Source organism: Pan troglodytes, chromosome 18, assembly GCF_028858775.2.
Source record: "Pan troglodytes isolate AG18354 chromosome 18, NHGRI_mPanTro3-v2.0_pri, whole genome shotgun sequence".
Taxonomy (NCBI): Eukaryota; Metazoa; Chordata; class Mammalia; order Primates; family Hominidae; genus Pan; species Pan troglodytes.
In genome coordinates this window covers 6084620-6099801 of record NC_072416.2, presented here as the reverse complement: position 1 = coordinate 6099801, position 15182 = coordinate 6084620, and the positions used below count along the sequence as shown (strand labels likewise).

General features: G+C 43.8%; 2 protein-coding genes across 12 annotated transcripts in view; one reads left to right on the top strand and one right to left on the bottom strand.

Moving 5' to 3' along the window:
* Nucleotides 1–5391, bottom strand: part of NAA60 (N-alpha-acetyltransferase 60, NatF catalytic subunit) — a 40640-nt gene extending 35249 nt beyond the window's left edge. For 2 of the 7 annotated variants that reach the window (XM_063796554.1, XM_054668789.2), the window contains exons 1-2: nt 5124–5257; nt 392–461 (exon numbers count right to left, since the gene is read on the bottom strand). Coding sequence is in view for 2 of the 7 variants with exons in the window: in XM_054668789.2 (XP_054524764.1) it covers nt 392–461; nt 5124–5184 (131 nt within the window). In the remaining 5 variants the exon portion in view is untranslated. Of the gene's footprint in view, nt 1–391; nt 462–4538; nt 4627–5057; nt 5258–5304 lie in introns of those variants that run through there. The other 5 variants (XM_063796556.1, XM_054668790.2, XM_054668788.2 and 2 more) reach the window with 5 other exon arrangements.
* ZNF597 (zinc finger protein 597) lies at nt 4839–14073 on the top strand. Of its 5 annotated transcripts, none has more exons than XM_009430135.4 (4): nt 4839–5591; nt 5745–5830; nt 8022–8148; nt 11434–14073. In XM_009430135.4, exons 2-4 carry the CDS (start codon nt 5798–5800, stop codon nt 12546–12548), a joined length of 1275 nt encoding a protein of 424 aa, XP_009428410.2. In that variant the 5' UTR covers nt 4839–5591; nt 5745–5797; the 3' UTR covers nt 12549–14073.
* The last annotated feature ends 1109 nt before the right edge of the window (nt 14074–15182 follow it).

The following is a 15182-nucleotide window of genomic DNA, read 5'->3' as shown; positions in this document are numbered from 1 at the left end:
CATGGCTACACAGACCAATCTCAGAGGGTCAGGGCAGCACACTGGGAGAGTCTCGTTCTCCACTAACATTGTCAGTGTGCCCTGAGACTGGGCTTACCCATCAGACTCACAAGAGACTGATGCTTAAACCAAATCTTGTTTACTTCTTTATAGTTTAAAGAGGCTGGCATACTTGTACTGTATCCCTGTGTACCTAACGTAAGAATATACTCATTTACCCTCCTAGCAAAAAAGTGAAAGCATTTGTTTCACTAGGCGCCTTCTATCATTCAGTACTAAAAATTAAGAGAATATTTAATACTTGACAGGTCAAAAATGGATTTCACTTAAGTAGGCTTCCTCTGACTATGAGGGCATCATTAATAGCAGGACACAGAGCGCTTTGACTCACTCTCTGGAGCTCTTCTCCCAACTCAGGCTGGCTCCGCACTTCCTTCCTCCAGGTACAGCCTTTCTGTATGCTGCAGGGGAGAAAGACACAAGGCCATCACTTCACTCCTGGCCATCCCATCTCTACAACTCATAGGCTAATGAGTGTCAGACAAACCCTGGATCTCAGAGTATCAGTCTGATGGGCCCTTTTGGGGAAAAATTAACTATCTAAACATGTAGTTCTCTAAACTACAAAGCAACCCATCTTTTTTTTTTTTTTTTTTTTTTTTGAGACAAGGTCTTGCTCTGTCATCCAAGCTGGAGTGCAGTGGCACAATGCTAGCTCACTGCAGCCTCGAATTCCTGGACTCAAGTGATTCTCTTGCTTCAGTCTCTAAAGTAGCTGCAATTATAGGTGTGAGTGACCACGCCCAGCCTCCAACCCATCATTTCTTCTCTGTCCTCACTGTATCTAACCTGCATTCTCTGTACCTTTTACTACCCTCCAGGAGTCTTTGGTTGCAGCTTCTAGTAACGATAATTATTCAGTATGAGTAGGTCAAGAATCTTTCTCTGGAAGCACCTCTGCCTCAGTGACTGAAAAAGAATTCTGTTGGGAGTTAACACAGACCAAGCCAGTTTTTGGTAACAGAATTAACATGTTGAAGGTACGTTTAGAGCCCTGAGCTTTTTTCTAATTAAAAGACTCCTATTAGTTTCAACTCAAGGCTAAATGAAACTAAAAAGACTCCTATCCAGCTAGAAGTTGTGCTAATTTCAAAACTGTGTGAGCCTCTTGTTCTTGCAGGCATGACTTGCAGCCATTGTCCCCTTATAAGACTGGAGACTAGGTAGCAACAGTTTTCTAACGGCTCAATCAAGCATTCTGAACACCAGTAAGAAAACCTCTTGCTGAAGTTGGGAGAAAGATAATCCTGCTTACCTAGGCCCCCTTAGTGTAGGTGAGAAGGCTCTGTGTCAGTTTCCGATCAGTATCAACTTCCCATGAAGGATACGGTAAAGGCAGTAAGAACCAGAGCCATACTTATGTTTAGGTAATAGACCTTAAAAGGCAGTACCATCTGGGAATGGAAAACACACCAAACGTAGTGAGCAATTCATTCTGGAAATCATGTTAAACATCGCCAGGGAAGATACCCCATTTACCTTGAAGTGATTACACATTGCATGCCTGCATCAAAATATTTCATGTACCACATAAATATATACACCTACTATGTACCCATAAAAATTAAAAATATAACTACCACTACCATTTTAACGCATAGTCTTCAAAAGCAACTTTGTTATTGTTTTTGTTTCATAACCAATTTTACTCCCAAAAATGAGTATCTTTCCATTTCAATATACAGCTGCATCATCATAAAAATCACTAGGGAAAAGATATATACTTAAGAATAGGGGCCGGGGGCAGGGGCTCACGCCTGTAATCCCAGCACTTTGGGAGGCCAAGGCGGGCAGATCACAAGGTCAGGAGTTTGAGATCAGCCTGGCCAATATGGGGAAATCCCGTCCTCTACTAAAAATACAAAAATTCGCCAGGTGTGGTGGTACGCACCTGTAGTCCCAGCTACTCGGGAGGCTGAGCCAGAAGAATTGCTTGAACCCGGGAGATGGAGGTTGCAGTGAGCAGGCCAGGTGCGGTGGCTCATACCTGTAATCCCAGCACTTTGGGAGGCTGACATGGGCGGATCACTTGAGGCCAGGAGTTTGAGACCAGCCTGGCCAACATGGCGAAACTGCATCTCTACTAAAAATACAAAAATTAAATGGTTGTGGTGGCATGCGCCCATCATCTCATCTACTCTGGTAGCTGAGGCACAAGAATCACTTGAACCTAGGAGGCGGAAGTTGCAGTGAGCAGAGATCACACCACTGCTCTCCAGCCTGGGCAACAGTGAGACTGTCTCAAAAAAAAAAACAAATAATAAAGAGTAAACAGTGGTGATCTCTGGGTGACAGGAATGTGGTGCCATTTTTTCCCCTGTATTTTCTTTCTTTTTTTTTTTTTTTTTTCAGACAGAGTCTCACTCTGTCACCCAGGCTAGAGTGCAGTGGCGCGATCTCGGCTCACTGCAAGCTCCGCCTCCCAGGTTCACACCATTCTCCTGCCTCAGCCTCCCGAGTAGCTGGGACTACAGGTGCCTGCCACCACGCCCGGCTAATTTTTTGTATTTTTAGTATAGATGGGGTTTCATCGTGTTAGCCAGGATGGTCTCGATCTCCTGACCTTGTGATCTGCCCACCTCGGCCTCACAAAATGCTGGGATTACTGGCGTGAGCCACCGCACCCAGCCTTTCCTAACTTTCTGAAATGCACATATACTGCTTTTGTAATGATGTTATTTTTACTATTTTTAAAAAGATAATTTTCAGAGAAAGCAGATGCTGGGCTATAGAAATAATTTCAATACAAACAGGTTGTAGTTGTTATTACTGGTACCATGTTAAAGACAGAAATGGAAAAACTTGCAAAAGATTATCGTGCAAGGATTTTTAAATTTTGATGATTAAAATATGTTACTTGAACATATAGTGGGTATACAGTCAAGCATTTGTGATTTTTTACAAAATTGAGTTAGGGATATAATGTGGTCTAATTTTTCAATCTTGGTCTATCTTGGACTTTGTATGTCATCTCTTTATTTTCAGGAAGATAAAGCTTTCAAGCTTCCTCCTTCTTTGTCCACTTGTTTATAGTTTTGATGGCTCTTAGGAAAGATAGTCTAGGGAAGATTTTTTCCTCTCCCATTTCAGGTATATACCTCTCTCTCTGGTAATCCACTGAGTTAATACCACATGCTTCATTTCAAAGCATCGGAAACTGTGTTTATTTCTTTGTCATTATAGCAACAGGATTTAAAGAAGAGAGCCACGGGAGTCTCTTGTTCTTGGTGAAAGAGCCACAAATCCAGATAAGGAGAATCTCAGACCACAATGAGACATTGCTGATGTAAGAATAGCATTAAATAGGCTGGGCGCGGTGGCTCATGCTTGTAATCCCAGCACTTTGGGAAGCCGAGGTGGATCATGAGGTCACAAGATCGAGACCATCCTGGCCAACATGATGAAACCCCATCTCTACTAAAAATACAAAAAAAAAAAAAAATTAGCCGGACGTGGTGGTGGGCACCTGTAGTCCCAGCTACTCGGGAGGCTTAGGCAGGAGAATCATTTGAACCCGGGAGGCAGAGGTTCCAGTGAGTCAGGATTGTGCCACTGCACCCCAGCCTGGCTACAGAGTGAGACTGTCTCAAAAAAAAAAAAAAAAAAAAAGATAAGCACAAACCAAGAAAGGAAAGATGACTACGTGAACACCACAGTGACTCAACCATGAACATCTCCTTGACTTACACCTTCATATACAGGCTATTAGCTCTTCTTCAACATATATGCTTTGGACTGGTCTAGCCTGTAGGCAAGTTTGTTCTTACCATTCTTCCACCTGTCCTGGAAGCACCTTTACTGGGACTTCACAGCTACCTCTTTTGTGATCCATCCCCACAAGGTCTAGCTCTTAGTTAGCTGTCAAGAGATATCATTTGTGGCAGATACTGCTAGTTTCTTATTTAACTTATTTTCCACATCTCTTTTTTTCATTTGTAACAAAGCCCTGATTTTGTGCAGGTAGATTATCAAGGGAGGCTAGGTCCTTCCCCTAGTGACAGGGGCTGAAGCATGATGGGCCCCAAACAATTATGATATTTATTCTTGGTAATAACTAGTTTAGGATGGGTACATGACACAATACATGTCTGTATATTTTACCTGGATTCTATTGTCAACGTTACCAACATGCTTAGGGTGGCACAGAAGCACTGGGACCTTGATGTTGTCACTGGGCCACCAAATTAACCAACCTGTAACTGCTCTTTGAACATCCTTTCGGTGGGTTTTCTGTTACTTGTAGCTGAAACTATCCTATCAGATATTCCACAAAATCACATTACCTAAGTTGTCAAATCTCCTAATATTGTTTTAATAACCATGCAGCCATTCATTAAGCTTTTAGATACAGGAATGTGCCTGGCACTGGAATAAGGAAATATGTTGAGACTTTTCAGGCTTTTCTATCAAGGTACCTATCATTTTCGTCTTTTTTTTTCGCCAAACACCTTTATAAATTGGCAATTTCTTTCACTTACATTATCTTATAATCTTTGAAATTACCCTCTGAGTTAGCCCAGACAGGCACTCTGAGCTGTTTGCAGCTGAGGAAAGCAAAGTTGTAAACTGGCCAACATTACCAACCAATCAGTGGCAGAGCTTGGTGAGGAGCTCAATTTTCCAATTCCAAATCTCTACACCAGGGCACTCCCTCCTCCCCCAGCACACAATAGGAAATGACTGGCTCTAGGGTAGGCTGCATGTGAGGTATCCGGGGGCGAACAACGTCCAACGACGCTAACCTATGGCTCTATTCTCGCGTGGGATCCTCTGTGACTAGGAAGCTGACGCAGCTCGGTTAGGCTGCAGCTGCGGGTACAATACGTAATGCCTCTATAACACTTTGAGTCAGAGTCCAGCAACCTGGCCTACACCGATGTGAACGTTGTGAACGTACACAAAGATACTCCTTCATGTTCCACGGCCCCACCATCCGCTCAAGACACAAAGGACAGCTCAAGCCCAGGCTAGGCCCGAACCCCCGCCCTCTCAATCACCTTGCTCTGGCCCGACCGAAATTTCAGGCCTACAGGGCACTGTTGGCCGAACCCACATTTTGTTACCGATTTTCTTTCGAGTTCCGGTGTCTCCCAGTCTTCTTTCTGTCCTTCTTCTCGGAAACATTACGTCCCCCTGGGGTCACCCTAAGACTCTACTTCAGCAGGCAAACAGGCCCGGAGCTCACGGAGGAGACCCCGCCAGCGGAAGCGGAAATGGTTGCTTAGAGAAAAGGAGGAAAACTACCTCTCGCAGCTGCCCAGTGGCTACAGGTCCTCGGTTAAGGTGTTCAATTGGTCAACACAAAAGAAGGACTTCCCCTTCGGGAGAACTCCGACCAATCAAAGGGCAGGATGGCGGATAGGGCTGGGGGCGGGCCGCTTCCGGCGGCTTTTCCCGCAGCTCCTGCGTAAAGGAGCATGAGAGCGTGGGAGTTTTGCAGTGGCCGTTGCGTTCTTCGTCGCGTCTCGGTCGGGCGTCGCTTTCTGCAGCTCCTGTCAGGGAGCGCGAGGCCTGTTATTAACCGCAGAGCGGTAAGTGGGCCCCTTTCGAGGCCGGGCCAAGAGGAGGAGCAGTCGGCGTAGGTTTTTAAGGGGGGGTTCGGGGGGAATCGAGGGAGGCTAGGGGTACTGGAGGAACTTGGCAGCGGAATTGGTCCCTTTAAGAACTGTTCTCTCCCCCCGCAGCTTTGTCACGAAGTCCCTGTGGCGTCTTGAAGAAGGCATTCCCCACCCGCCAAATGGCGTCCATGCCCCCGACGCCCGAGGCCCAGGTGAGTCGAGGTACCTTTTTCGTCCAAGTTTATTGCTGCTTTCGGTCTCTGCCTGACCCCCTCCTTTGGAGGAGAGTTGGGCATGCCTGTTGTGGTAGGAGTGCTCCTGAGCCCCAAATAGCCCTTTGACCAAGTGTTCTTCGTTCCAAGACCACACACATAGTGGTTTACCAACTTCCTTCTTTCAGAACTACCAACTGGGAGCAGGGCCCTGTGGAGGAATCTCTGAGAGAGTTTCTCAATGTCTTATCTGTTTGTTTTGTTTTGTTTGGAGATAGGGTCTGGCCTTGTCGCTGGAGTGTTGCTTGCCTGGCTGGAGTGCAGTGCTGATATCATAGCTCCGTCTGAAACTCAGGGAATCCTTGCGCCTCAGCCTCTCGAGTATCTGAGAGGCGCGCATACCACAGTGTCTGGCTACTTTTAAAAATTCTTTTTTTTTTTTTTTTTTTTTTTTGATACAGAGTCTCGCTCTGTCGCCCAGGCTGGAGTGCAGTGGCGCGATCTCGGCTCACTGCAAGCTCCGCCTCCCGGGTTCATGCCATTCTCCTGCCTGAGCCTCCCGAGTAGATGGGACTACAGGCGCCTGCTGCCACGCCCGGCTAATTTTTTGTATTTTTAGTAGAGACGGGGTTTCACCGTGTTAGCCAGGATGGTCTCAATCTCCTGACCTTGTGATCCGCCCGCCTCGGCCTCCCAAAGTGCTGGAATTACAGGTGTGAGCCACCGCGCCCGGCCTAAAACTTCTTTATGGAGATGGAGTCTTGGCTGCTTTGCCAAGGAACTCCTGGCCTCCAGCTATCCTCCCACCTCGGCTCCCCAAAGTGCTAGGATTAAAAGTGACTTTCTGGAATGGTTCCCAAAATTACAGATTTGGTACTTCTCCAATTTGAATGAATTTTTAAATTAAGCACATTTCTAGACTCCACACTCGTTAATAATAAATCCCAAGTGATTCATTTATCACACCGTTAGAGAAGGTGGGGTGGGCCTGGATGAAGTGCTGGAGTGAGCTTAGCAATGAGTGTCATGGAGACGAGAGGAAATAGCAAAGGGAAGGATGTTGGGAGAATCCTGTAACCTTTATCTCTTTATGATTCTTCCTGGGCTACCCAACTTTCTTCTTTTCTTTTTTTTTTTTTTTTTTTTTTTTTGAGACAGTCTCGCTGCGACGCCTAGGCTGGAGTGCAATGGCGCGATCTCGGCTCACTGCAATCTCTGCCTCCTGGATTCAAACGATCCTCCTGGCCCAGCCTCCCAAGTAGCTGGGACTACAGGCGCATGCCACCACGTCTGGCTAATTTCCTTTTATTTTAATTTATTTTTTGAGACAGAGTTTTTTTTGTTGTTGTTTTGTTTTTGTTTTTGAGATGGAGTGTCGCTCTGTCGCCCGGGCTGGAGTGCAGTGGCGCGATCTCAGCTCACTGCAAGCTCTGCTTGAGACGGAGTTTTACTCTTGTTGCCCAGGCTGGAGTGCAGTGGTGCAATCTCGGCTTACTGCAACCTCTTTCTCCTAGGTTCAAACGATTCTCCTGCCTCAGCCTCCCAAGTAGCTGGGATTATAGGCATGCGCCACCACACCTGGCTAATTTTTTGTATTTAGTGCAGACAGAATTTCACCATGTTGGTCAGGCTGGTCTTGAACTCCTGACCTCAGGTGATCCACTCGCCTCCACCTCCCAAAGTGCTGGGGTTACAGGTGTGAGCCACTGTGCCCAGCCTTAATTTTTGTAATTTTAGTAGAGACAGGGTTTCACCATATTGGCCAGGCTGGTCTCGAACACCTGACCTCAAGTCATCTGCGCCCCCCTTCAGACTCCCAAAGTGTTGGGATTACAGGCATGAGCCACAGCACCCGGCCCCAAACCTCTCCTTTTGTTAGAGCATCCTCACTTAATGGTTGCCTCCCTAAGAGCTGTTCCCTCATCTTTTCTCTTTCAAGATAGACAATAATTCTCACAGTCCACCGTCCTTGTACCACTGCCTAAAAATGTATGTCCATGTTTACTCTCTTCTTCCCAACCCTCACCCCACCCCTTAGAACCCATTTACCCTACTTCTGCACTCAAGAACCTTTTACACCAAGCCCTTTTATCCCGTGCATCTGATGTTTCTAGCTCTTTTCATCCTTCCTAGGTTAAGTGAGGGGCTGACCCTCCACCCTCTTCTGCTGACGCAGGCTCTTGTGTTTCAGGGACCAATGCTCTTTGAGGATCTGGCTGTGTATTTTTCTCAAGAGGAGTGCGTGACTCTGCACCCTGCCCAGAGGTCCCTCAGCAAAGATGGTACAAAAGAGTCTTTGGAGGTTGCGGCTTTGATGGGTAAGGCAATTGTTTTTCCTGCATCTGGAACTTTTGTCAATTCTAGGAGGAGAACTTCATGCTTTATCCAGATGTTGGTATGGTGGAGTGGGACCTGTCCCTCAGTAATTTATGTGGAGGTGATAATTGTATGAGAGAAAAAGTTTTAAAATATGAAATGATTTTTTTTTTTTGAGACAGACTCTCGCTCTGTTGCCCAGGCTGGAGTGCAGTGGCACGATCTCTGCTCACTGCAAACCGCGCCTCCCAGGTTCACGCCATTCTCCTGCCTCAGCCTCCCGAGTAGCTGGGACTACAGCCGCCCGCCACCATGCCCAGCTAATTTTTTGTATTTTTAGTAGAGACAGGGTTTCACCGTGTTAGCCAGGATGGTCTCAATCTCCTGACCTTGTGATCACCCGCCTCGGCCTCCCAAAGTGCTGGGATTACAGGCATGAGCCACTGTGCCCGGCCGAGATGATTTCTTAAAGACAAAAATTCAGTCTAGTACAGTGCCTGTGGTTTAGTACAAGAGATGGCAGTATTTGGTAATCTTTCACAAACATTTGTTGCAGTTTACAATTTTACTTGGGAAATCCCATTAGTATCGATCACTATCATTTGCTAAAGACTGGAGATTGATTTACTCTTAAGGGGTGCTATGCCTTACTCACCTAAGGGGAACCATACACAGATGGACTCCTGTGCCTGACTAGATTTTATTTCTGACTAGGATTGAGTATCTAAACTATCTATTCTAAGTAGTTATTCTAAATAGTTTGGAATAGTTGAGATACTCAATCCTAGTCAGAAAAGAATAACTAGAGTAACTAGTTATTCTGAATAACTCATATTTTGTTTCTTCCACTTTTCTCTTCATCATGTTCATGTTGTCTTCCGTCTGCGTAAACGTATGGAGTATATTTATAATGGTTATTTAAACTTTTTTTTCTTGCTAGTTTTAACATTGATGTCATTTCTGGGTCTGTTTCTATTGATTGATTTGTCTTCTAGTTATGGGTTATATTTTTTATATTTTCTTTACTTCCTGGGTAAATTTTGGTTGGATGTTAGATTAAGAATTTTATGTTGTTGGACCCAGGATTTCGTTGTATTTTTAAAAATATTTTGGACTTTGTTGTGGGAGGCAGTTAAGTTACTTGGAATCAGTTTGACTGTTTCAAGGTGTGCTTTTTTTTTTTGCTTTGTTAGGATAGGTTCAGATCAACCTTTCTGCTAGGACTTATTTGAGTTACTGCTAAGGCAATATTTTTCCGTAGACGTTGCTGCTCAATGTCTTACGTCTTTCCACTTTGGCTGGAGGCAACATGAACTGGTTATTGCTCTGTTATTCCTTTTAGGTGGTTCTTTCCACGGCATTGGGTAGTTTCTTCATGCACTTGTAGATTACTACTCAGCCAAAGTTGTAGGGTTGTTTTTTTTTTATACAGTATCTTGATCTGTCACCCAGGCTGGAGTGCAGTGGCACAATCATGGCTCACTGCAGCCCTGACCTCCCAGGCTCAAGCAGTCCTCCCACCTCAGCCTCCCAAGTAGGTGGGACTACAGGCATGCACTACCATGCTTGTCTTTTTTTGTTGTTTTTTTTGGTAGGGACGGGGCTTTGCCATGTCGCCCAGGCTGGTCTCGAGCTCCGTGGCTCAAGCAATTCTCCCACCTCAGCCTCCCAGTGTGCTGGGATTACAGGTTTGAGCCACTGTACCTAGCCTCAGGAAAGTCTTAAGGGGACCCCATGTAGATGACCTGAGCTCTTTTTCTGAACAGCTGCCTCTTTGCTGTTTTGCTTTCAAATTCTAGCTGCCTTGGCGTCCCTGATCTCTGAACTCAGTCCCCTCAAATCAGCAAAACCACTTGGTACTGTTTGGATTCCCATGAACTATACTGCAGCCCTTTCTAGTCAGTGAGTTGGGAAAACTGTAGAACTTTGTTTCTCTGGAAAGAAAAGTTCCTTTTGTATTGATATATTTGCTTTATAACTGAAGAATACTTGGAAAATATTACACAGGAATGTTAGTTTTGTCAGCCATCCTTGTAAGTAGATTGGCTGTTATTTTCATGCAGTACACACAGCCTTCTACCTTGATCTTTCCTTAGTGAGGAGTAAAGAGATTTTGGAGAGTTCTCCTGGTGATAATAAAACTATTTCTGATAACCCGTGTGTTTCTTTGTTATGGGAGAAAAATGCTCACTTGATTGCTTTTTTTTCTTTTTTCTTTTTTAATTATTATTATTATTTTTTTTTGAGACAGAGTCTCGCTCTGTCGCCCAGGCTGGAGTGCAGTGGCGCGATCTCGGCTCACTGCAAGCTCCGCCTCCTGGGTTCACGCCATTCTCCTACCTCAGCCTCCCGAGTAGCTGGGACGACAGGCGCATGCCACCACGCCCAGCTAATTTTCTGTATTTTTTTTTAGTAGAGATGGGGTTTCACCGTGTTAGCCAGGATGGTCTTGATCTCCTGATCTCGTGATCCGCCCGCCTCGGCCTCCCAAAGTGCTGGGATCACAGGTGTGAGCCACCGCGCCCAGCCTCTTTTTAAAAATTATTTTCTTTCCCACTCATTCTTGCTGTCATCTTTTTTTTTTTTTTTTAAGAAACAAGTTCTGGCTCTGTCACCTAGGCTGGAGTGCAATGGCACATCTCAAACTCCTGAGCTCAAGTGATCCTCCTGTCTCAGCCTCGTGAGTATCTAGGACTATAGGCATGTGCCACTAATTTTTAAAATAGCCATGCCTGGCTAATTTTTAAAAATTATTTTTTGTACAGATGGGGTCTCACTGTGTTGCCCAGACTGGTCTCAAACTCCTAGCCTCAAGTGATGCTCCCACCTCAGCTTCCCAAAGTGCTGAGATTACAGACGTGAGACACTGCCCAACCCCTCTCTTTGTTGATAAATATGAATCCTAATCTTTTTTCCAATTGTTAATTGTTCTGCTGTCACTTGAGATAGCTTCAAAAATGAAAGGCTCTTGAGGCCTAAATAGATTAGATGGAAAAGTTCACCTCTAGATAGCTGCTACTGAGATTGTCCTTAGTACCTATCCCACTGGACTCTGACTTAGTTATAGCTATTCTCTCCTCCTTACCTTTGGATATTCACCCAAAACTGGATCTTCTGGGAGGCCAGGAGAGTCTGCTTGGTCCTGATTTTGTGTGGTTAGTGTCTGGGTTATAGAATAACCCTTCTAAAGTTTCCTGGTCCTCTTTGTAACTACCTTAGCTTACTTTTTCCCCAGTATCCCTTGAAGATATTGTCTATGTTTTGCTTTCTTTTGTTTTTATCAACAGGAGAGGAAGGCAAGCCTGAGATTAATCAGCAGTTAAGCCTAGAGTCTATGGAACTTGACGAGCTTGCCTTAGAAAAGTACCCCATGGCTGCACCCCTTGTCCCTTACCCAGAAAAATCCTCTGAGGATGGAGTTGGAAACCCTGAAGCGAAAATATTAAGTGGAACTCCCACTTACAAGAGAAGGGTCGTCAGCCTTTTAGTTACCATTGAAAACCACACCCCATTAGTAGAACTCTCTGAATATTTAGGAACCAACACACTTTCTGAAATTCTTGATTCTCCCTGGGAAGGAGCCAAAAATCTGTACAAATGTCCTGAGTGTGACCAAAACTTCAGCGATCATTCATACCTGCTTTTGCATCAGAAAATTCATTCAGGAGAGAAAAAACATAAATGTGGTGACTGTGGAAAGATCTTCAATCATAGAGCCAACCTGAGGACACACAGGAGAATCCATACTGGTGAGAAACCTTATAAGTGTGCCAAGTGCAGTGCCAGCTTTCGTCAGCACTCTCATCTATCCCGACACATGAATAGCCATGTAAAGGAGAAGCCCTATACATGTAGCATATGTGGTAGAGGTTTTATGTGGCTCCCAGGATTGGCACAGCATCAGAAAAGCCACAGTGCTGAAAACGCCTACGAATCTACTAACTGTGATAAACATTTTAATGAGAAACCAAATCTTGCTTTGCCTGAGGAAACATTCGTATCAGGCCCCCAGTACCAGCACACTAAATGCATGAAGAGCTTCAGGCAGTCCTTATATCCTGCCCTTTCCGAGAAGAGCCACGACGAGGACTCTGAACGCTGCAGCGATGATGGGGACAATTTCTTCTCCTTCTCAAAATTCAAGCCCTTACAGTGTCCTGACTGTGACATGACCTTTCCTTGTTTCTCTGAGCTTATTTCCCATCAGAACATTCATACAGAGGAAAGGCCCCATAAGTGCAAAACATGCGAGGAAAGTTTTGCTTTGGACTCAGAACTTGTATGCCACCAGAAGAGCCACATGCTAGCGGAACCTTTTAAATGTACCGTGTGTGGGAAAACTTTCAAGTCGAATTTGCATCTCATTACTCATAAGCGAACTCACATAAAAAACACAACGTAAAGTAAATATAACAACTTGTTATTAGTGATTGGGCTTTTCAGTATCTGTATGGTGGGAAGCAGTTACTGTATATGTCCCAGGCAATGTGCTAAGCACTTTACACACATTCCCATGTAATACTTAATTCTCACCACAACCTTGATTTAGGCAGTATCATTTCCATTTTATAACTAGGGGCGCAAAATCCATGTCACTAAACTAGTGAATGAACCCAGGATTTGAACTCAGTTACTGTACAACTGTGAGCCAGAAAAAGATACACAACTTTTGTTTAAATTCAATTTTCATTAAAATGAAGGCTCTTGCTAAAGTTATTTTAATTTTGTTTACGTAGTTTCTAACTTTTAGACGAGGAGAATTTATTTATATTTTGCCAGTTCTGCAGACATATCTAGGAAAGTAAATGCTTTTATATGTTTTATACTTTTTTTTGCTATAACTATGTGAATGTAATACTTGTATAAGATTGCTGTTTTACATGTGAATTCCCATAGGCATTTAGAAGTTTTTTTCTGCCCTGTAAAAGTTCCCAAATGGGTAGACTAGTTTATATTTTGATGGCCATTAGTATCCAGAGTTCTCTGTCATGGTTCTGATGCCAGGGGCACATACTGGCATTTAGGACCCAATTGTTTGCAAGGAGTTTTGGAAGTCTAACTGCAGCCCTTTTCTGGAGGCTGGACTTGACTTGGGGAGGGGGAGAAGTACTTGCTCTTTTCTAAGATTTGCCTCCAAATCGCTACTGAAGCACATTACCTGTCTTACTATGAATAATTGTAATTGTTTCTCAGTGAGCATGCTAGCTACTTTAGATATATTATGTAATTTAATCTTCAGAATCTGTGACAGAGAAAAAAAATCTTTGTTTCATAAACGAGGAAACTGAAGTCCTCAGAGGGTAAAGTCAGTTCTTTGCCCAGCACACAAATCACATTGTGGTGAAACTGACATTAAGCTTGGGTCTCTCTGACTCCAAAGGCCATGCAGTCTGCAAGACTGCGGCATTTGTTGGCATTTGCACCACGTAGTAGCACTGCAGGCAGCCAGGGAAAGGGGAGCTGAGATAGGTGAGGGTGGTCCTCGTGGAGGCGATTCTGTGTGCTTGCATCCTGGAACCCCTTCATTCCCTTTGTGCTGTACCCAAAGCCTGACTAACATATACAGTTACAAAGCAGCAGAAGAATCTCCAGGACTTCAGGTTTGAATTCTTGTCCCTCTAATCAGATGAGAGATTTCACACTTGGCAGAGTACAATACTGAAGGTCTTAATTGGGTTTTGGTTTTTTAAAAAACACCCATAACATTTCCTCTCCATCTCCAAAGAAAATGCATATAGAAAATTGTTAGATTTTAACCAAAATACTTGATAATATATAGATCTTTAGATACTGCTATTATAGATAAATATTGGAGCAAAATATTATTAAATAGTATGGTTATTAATGTTAACCACAGAATGTTGTAAATATAGATTCATATACAATTTCTCATTAAAGTAAAGTCGATTGTATGCCTATCAGCAAAACAGTGTTTACATGGGTTTTGATTAGGATGGAAGAATGCTCTCATTCTATTTAAATAGACAGTATAAAAGTACAATATTTGCTAAAATTGAATTGTTGCTGGGAATTTTTGCTGGGAGAAAAGATAAAGGACTCTTGAGGACTAATTACATGGAAGGTAGCAGAAGGTGGTCCTACAGAACAGCAGATTGAGGACTATATATACAAAAAATGCTGGCTACTCAGCTAAGCTCTTATTACTGAGTAGAGGCAGGAAGATACTGTTCAGGTGAGAGAAAAACTGAAACTAACAAAAACATCCCTAACCCAGAGAGAGTTTCTCTCTCTCTTTGTCATTCTTGTCTTGTTTCTTGTTTGCAGATCCACAGTTGAGACTATGTGCTGCTTTGTATGTCAAGGTCAGACTTTGGCTGTTTGTTTCTGATGTCTCCACTCTTAGGAGACAGGACACCAGCTTCCAGGTTTCTCTGAGGTGCTTTGAAATGTGTAGAAAGATAGTCTCCAGTTAGATTACTTATTAGGCAACTCTGAGATACCATGACCTTTGTTAAATAACAAGAACACCACCTCCTTGCTCTCCTGTTTCTGCCCTCAGTGGGAGAAACTGGCAGGTGCCTCATCAGCACATATCAGGGGCCCTAATAGTTCAGTCAAAGATCTAATGAGTCACAGGATGGGGGATGAAATTGGGAAAGGTCTGGATTAGCAGAGTTGCTGCAGAAAGAAGTAGAGGGGAATATCTTAGAAGGCACTTGGACAGAATGGGGGTGATATAAAAGATGTATGCTGTCATTTTTGTTTTGGCTCCTAGAAAATATAGCAGAAAGTGAGAATTTGTGCCATACATCCTGTTCTGCACCTTAATATGGAAGTTTGCCTTTCCACACGAGTCTTCCTTCACAATTAACCTCTAATTTTTTTTGCAGTTTTCTCCAGATTTTGGAAGATTACGACAAACTTCCTAAAAGATTAGAAAAAATAGCCCTTTTCAGAAACATTAACATACGTGTGGGTAGAACTAAAATGGCTTTTTGGTATAATACTGTTAATGATTAGTATGCAGAAAAAAATGAAAACCCCGGAAGTGTCAGTTACTGTGAAAGAGGCATAT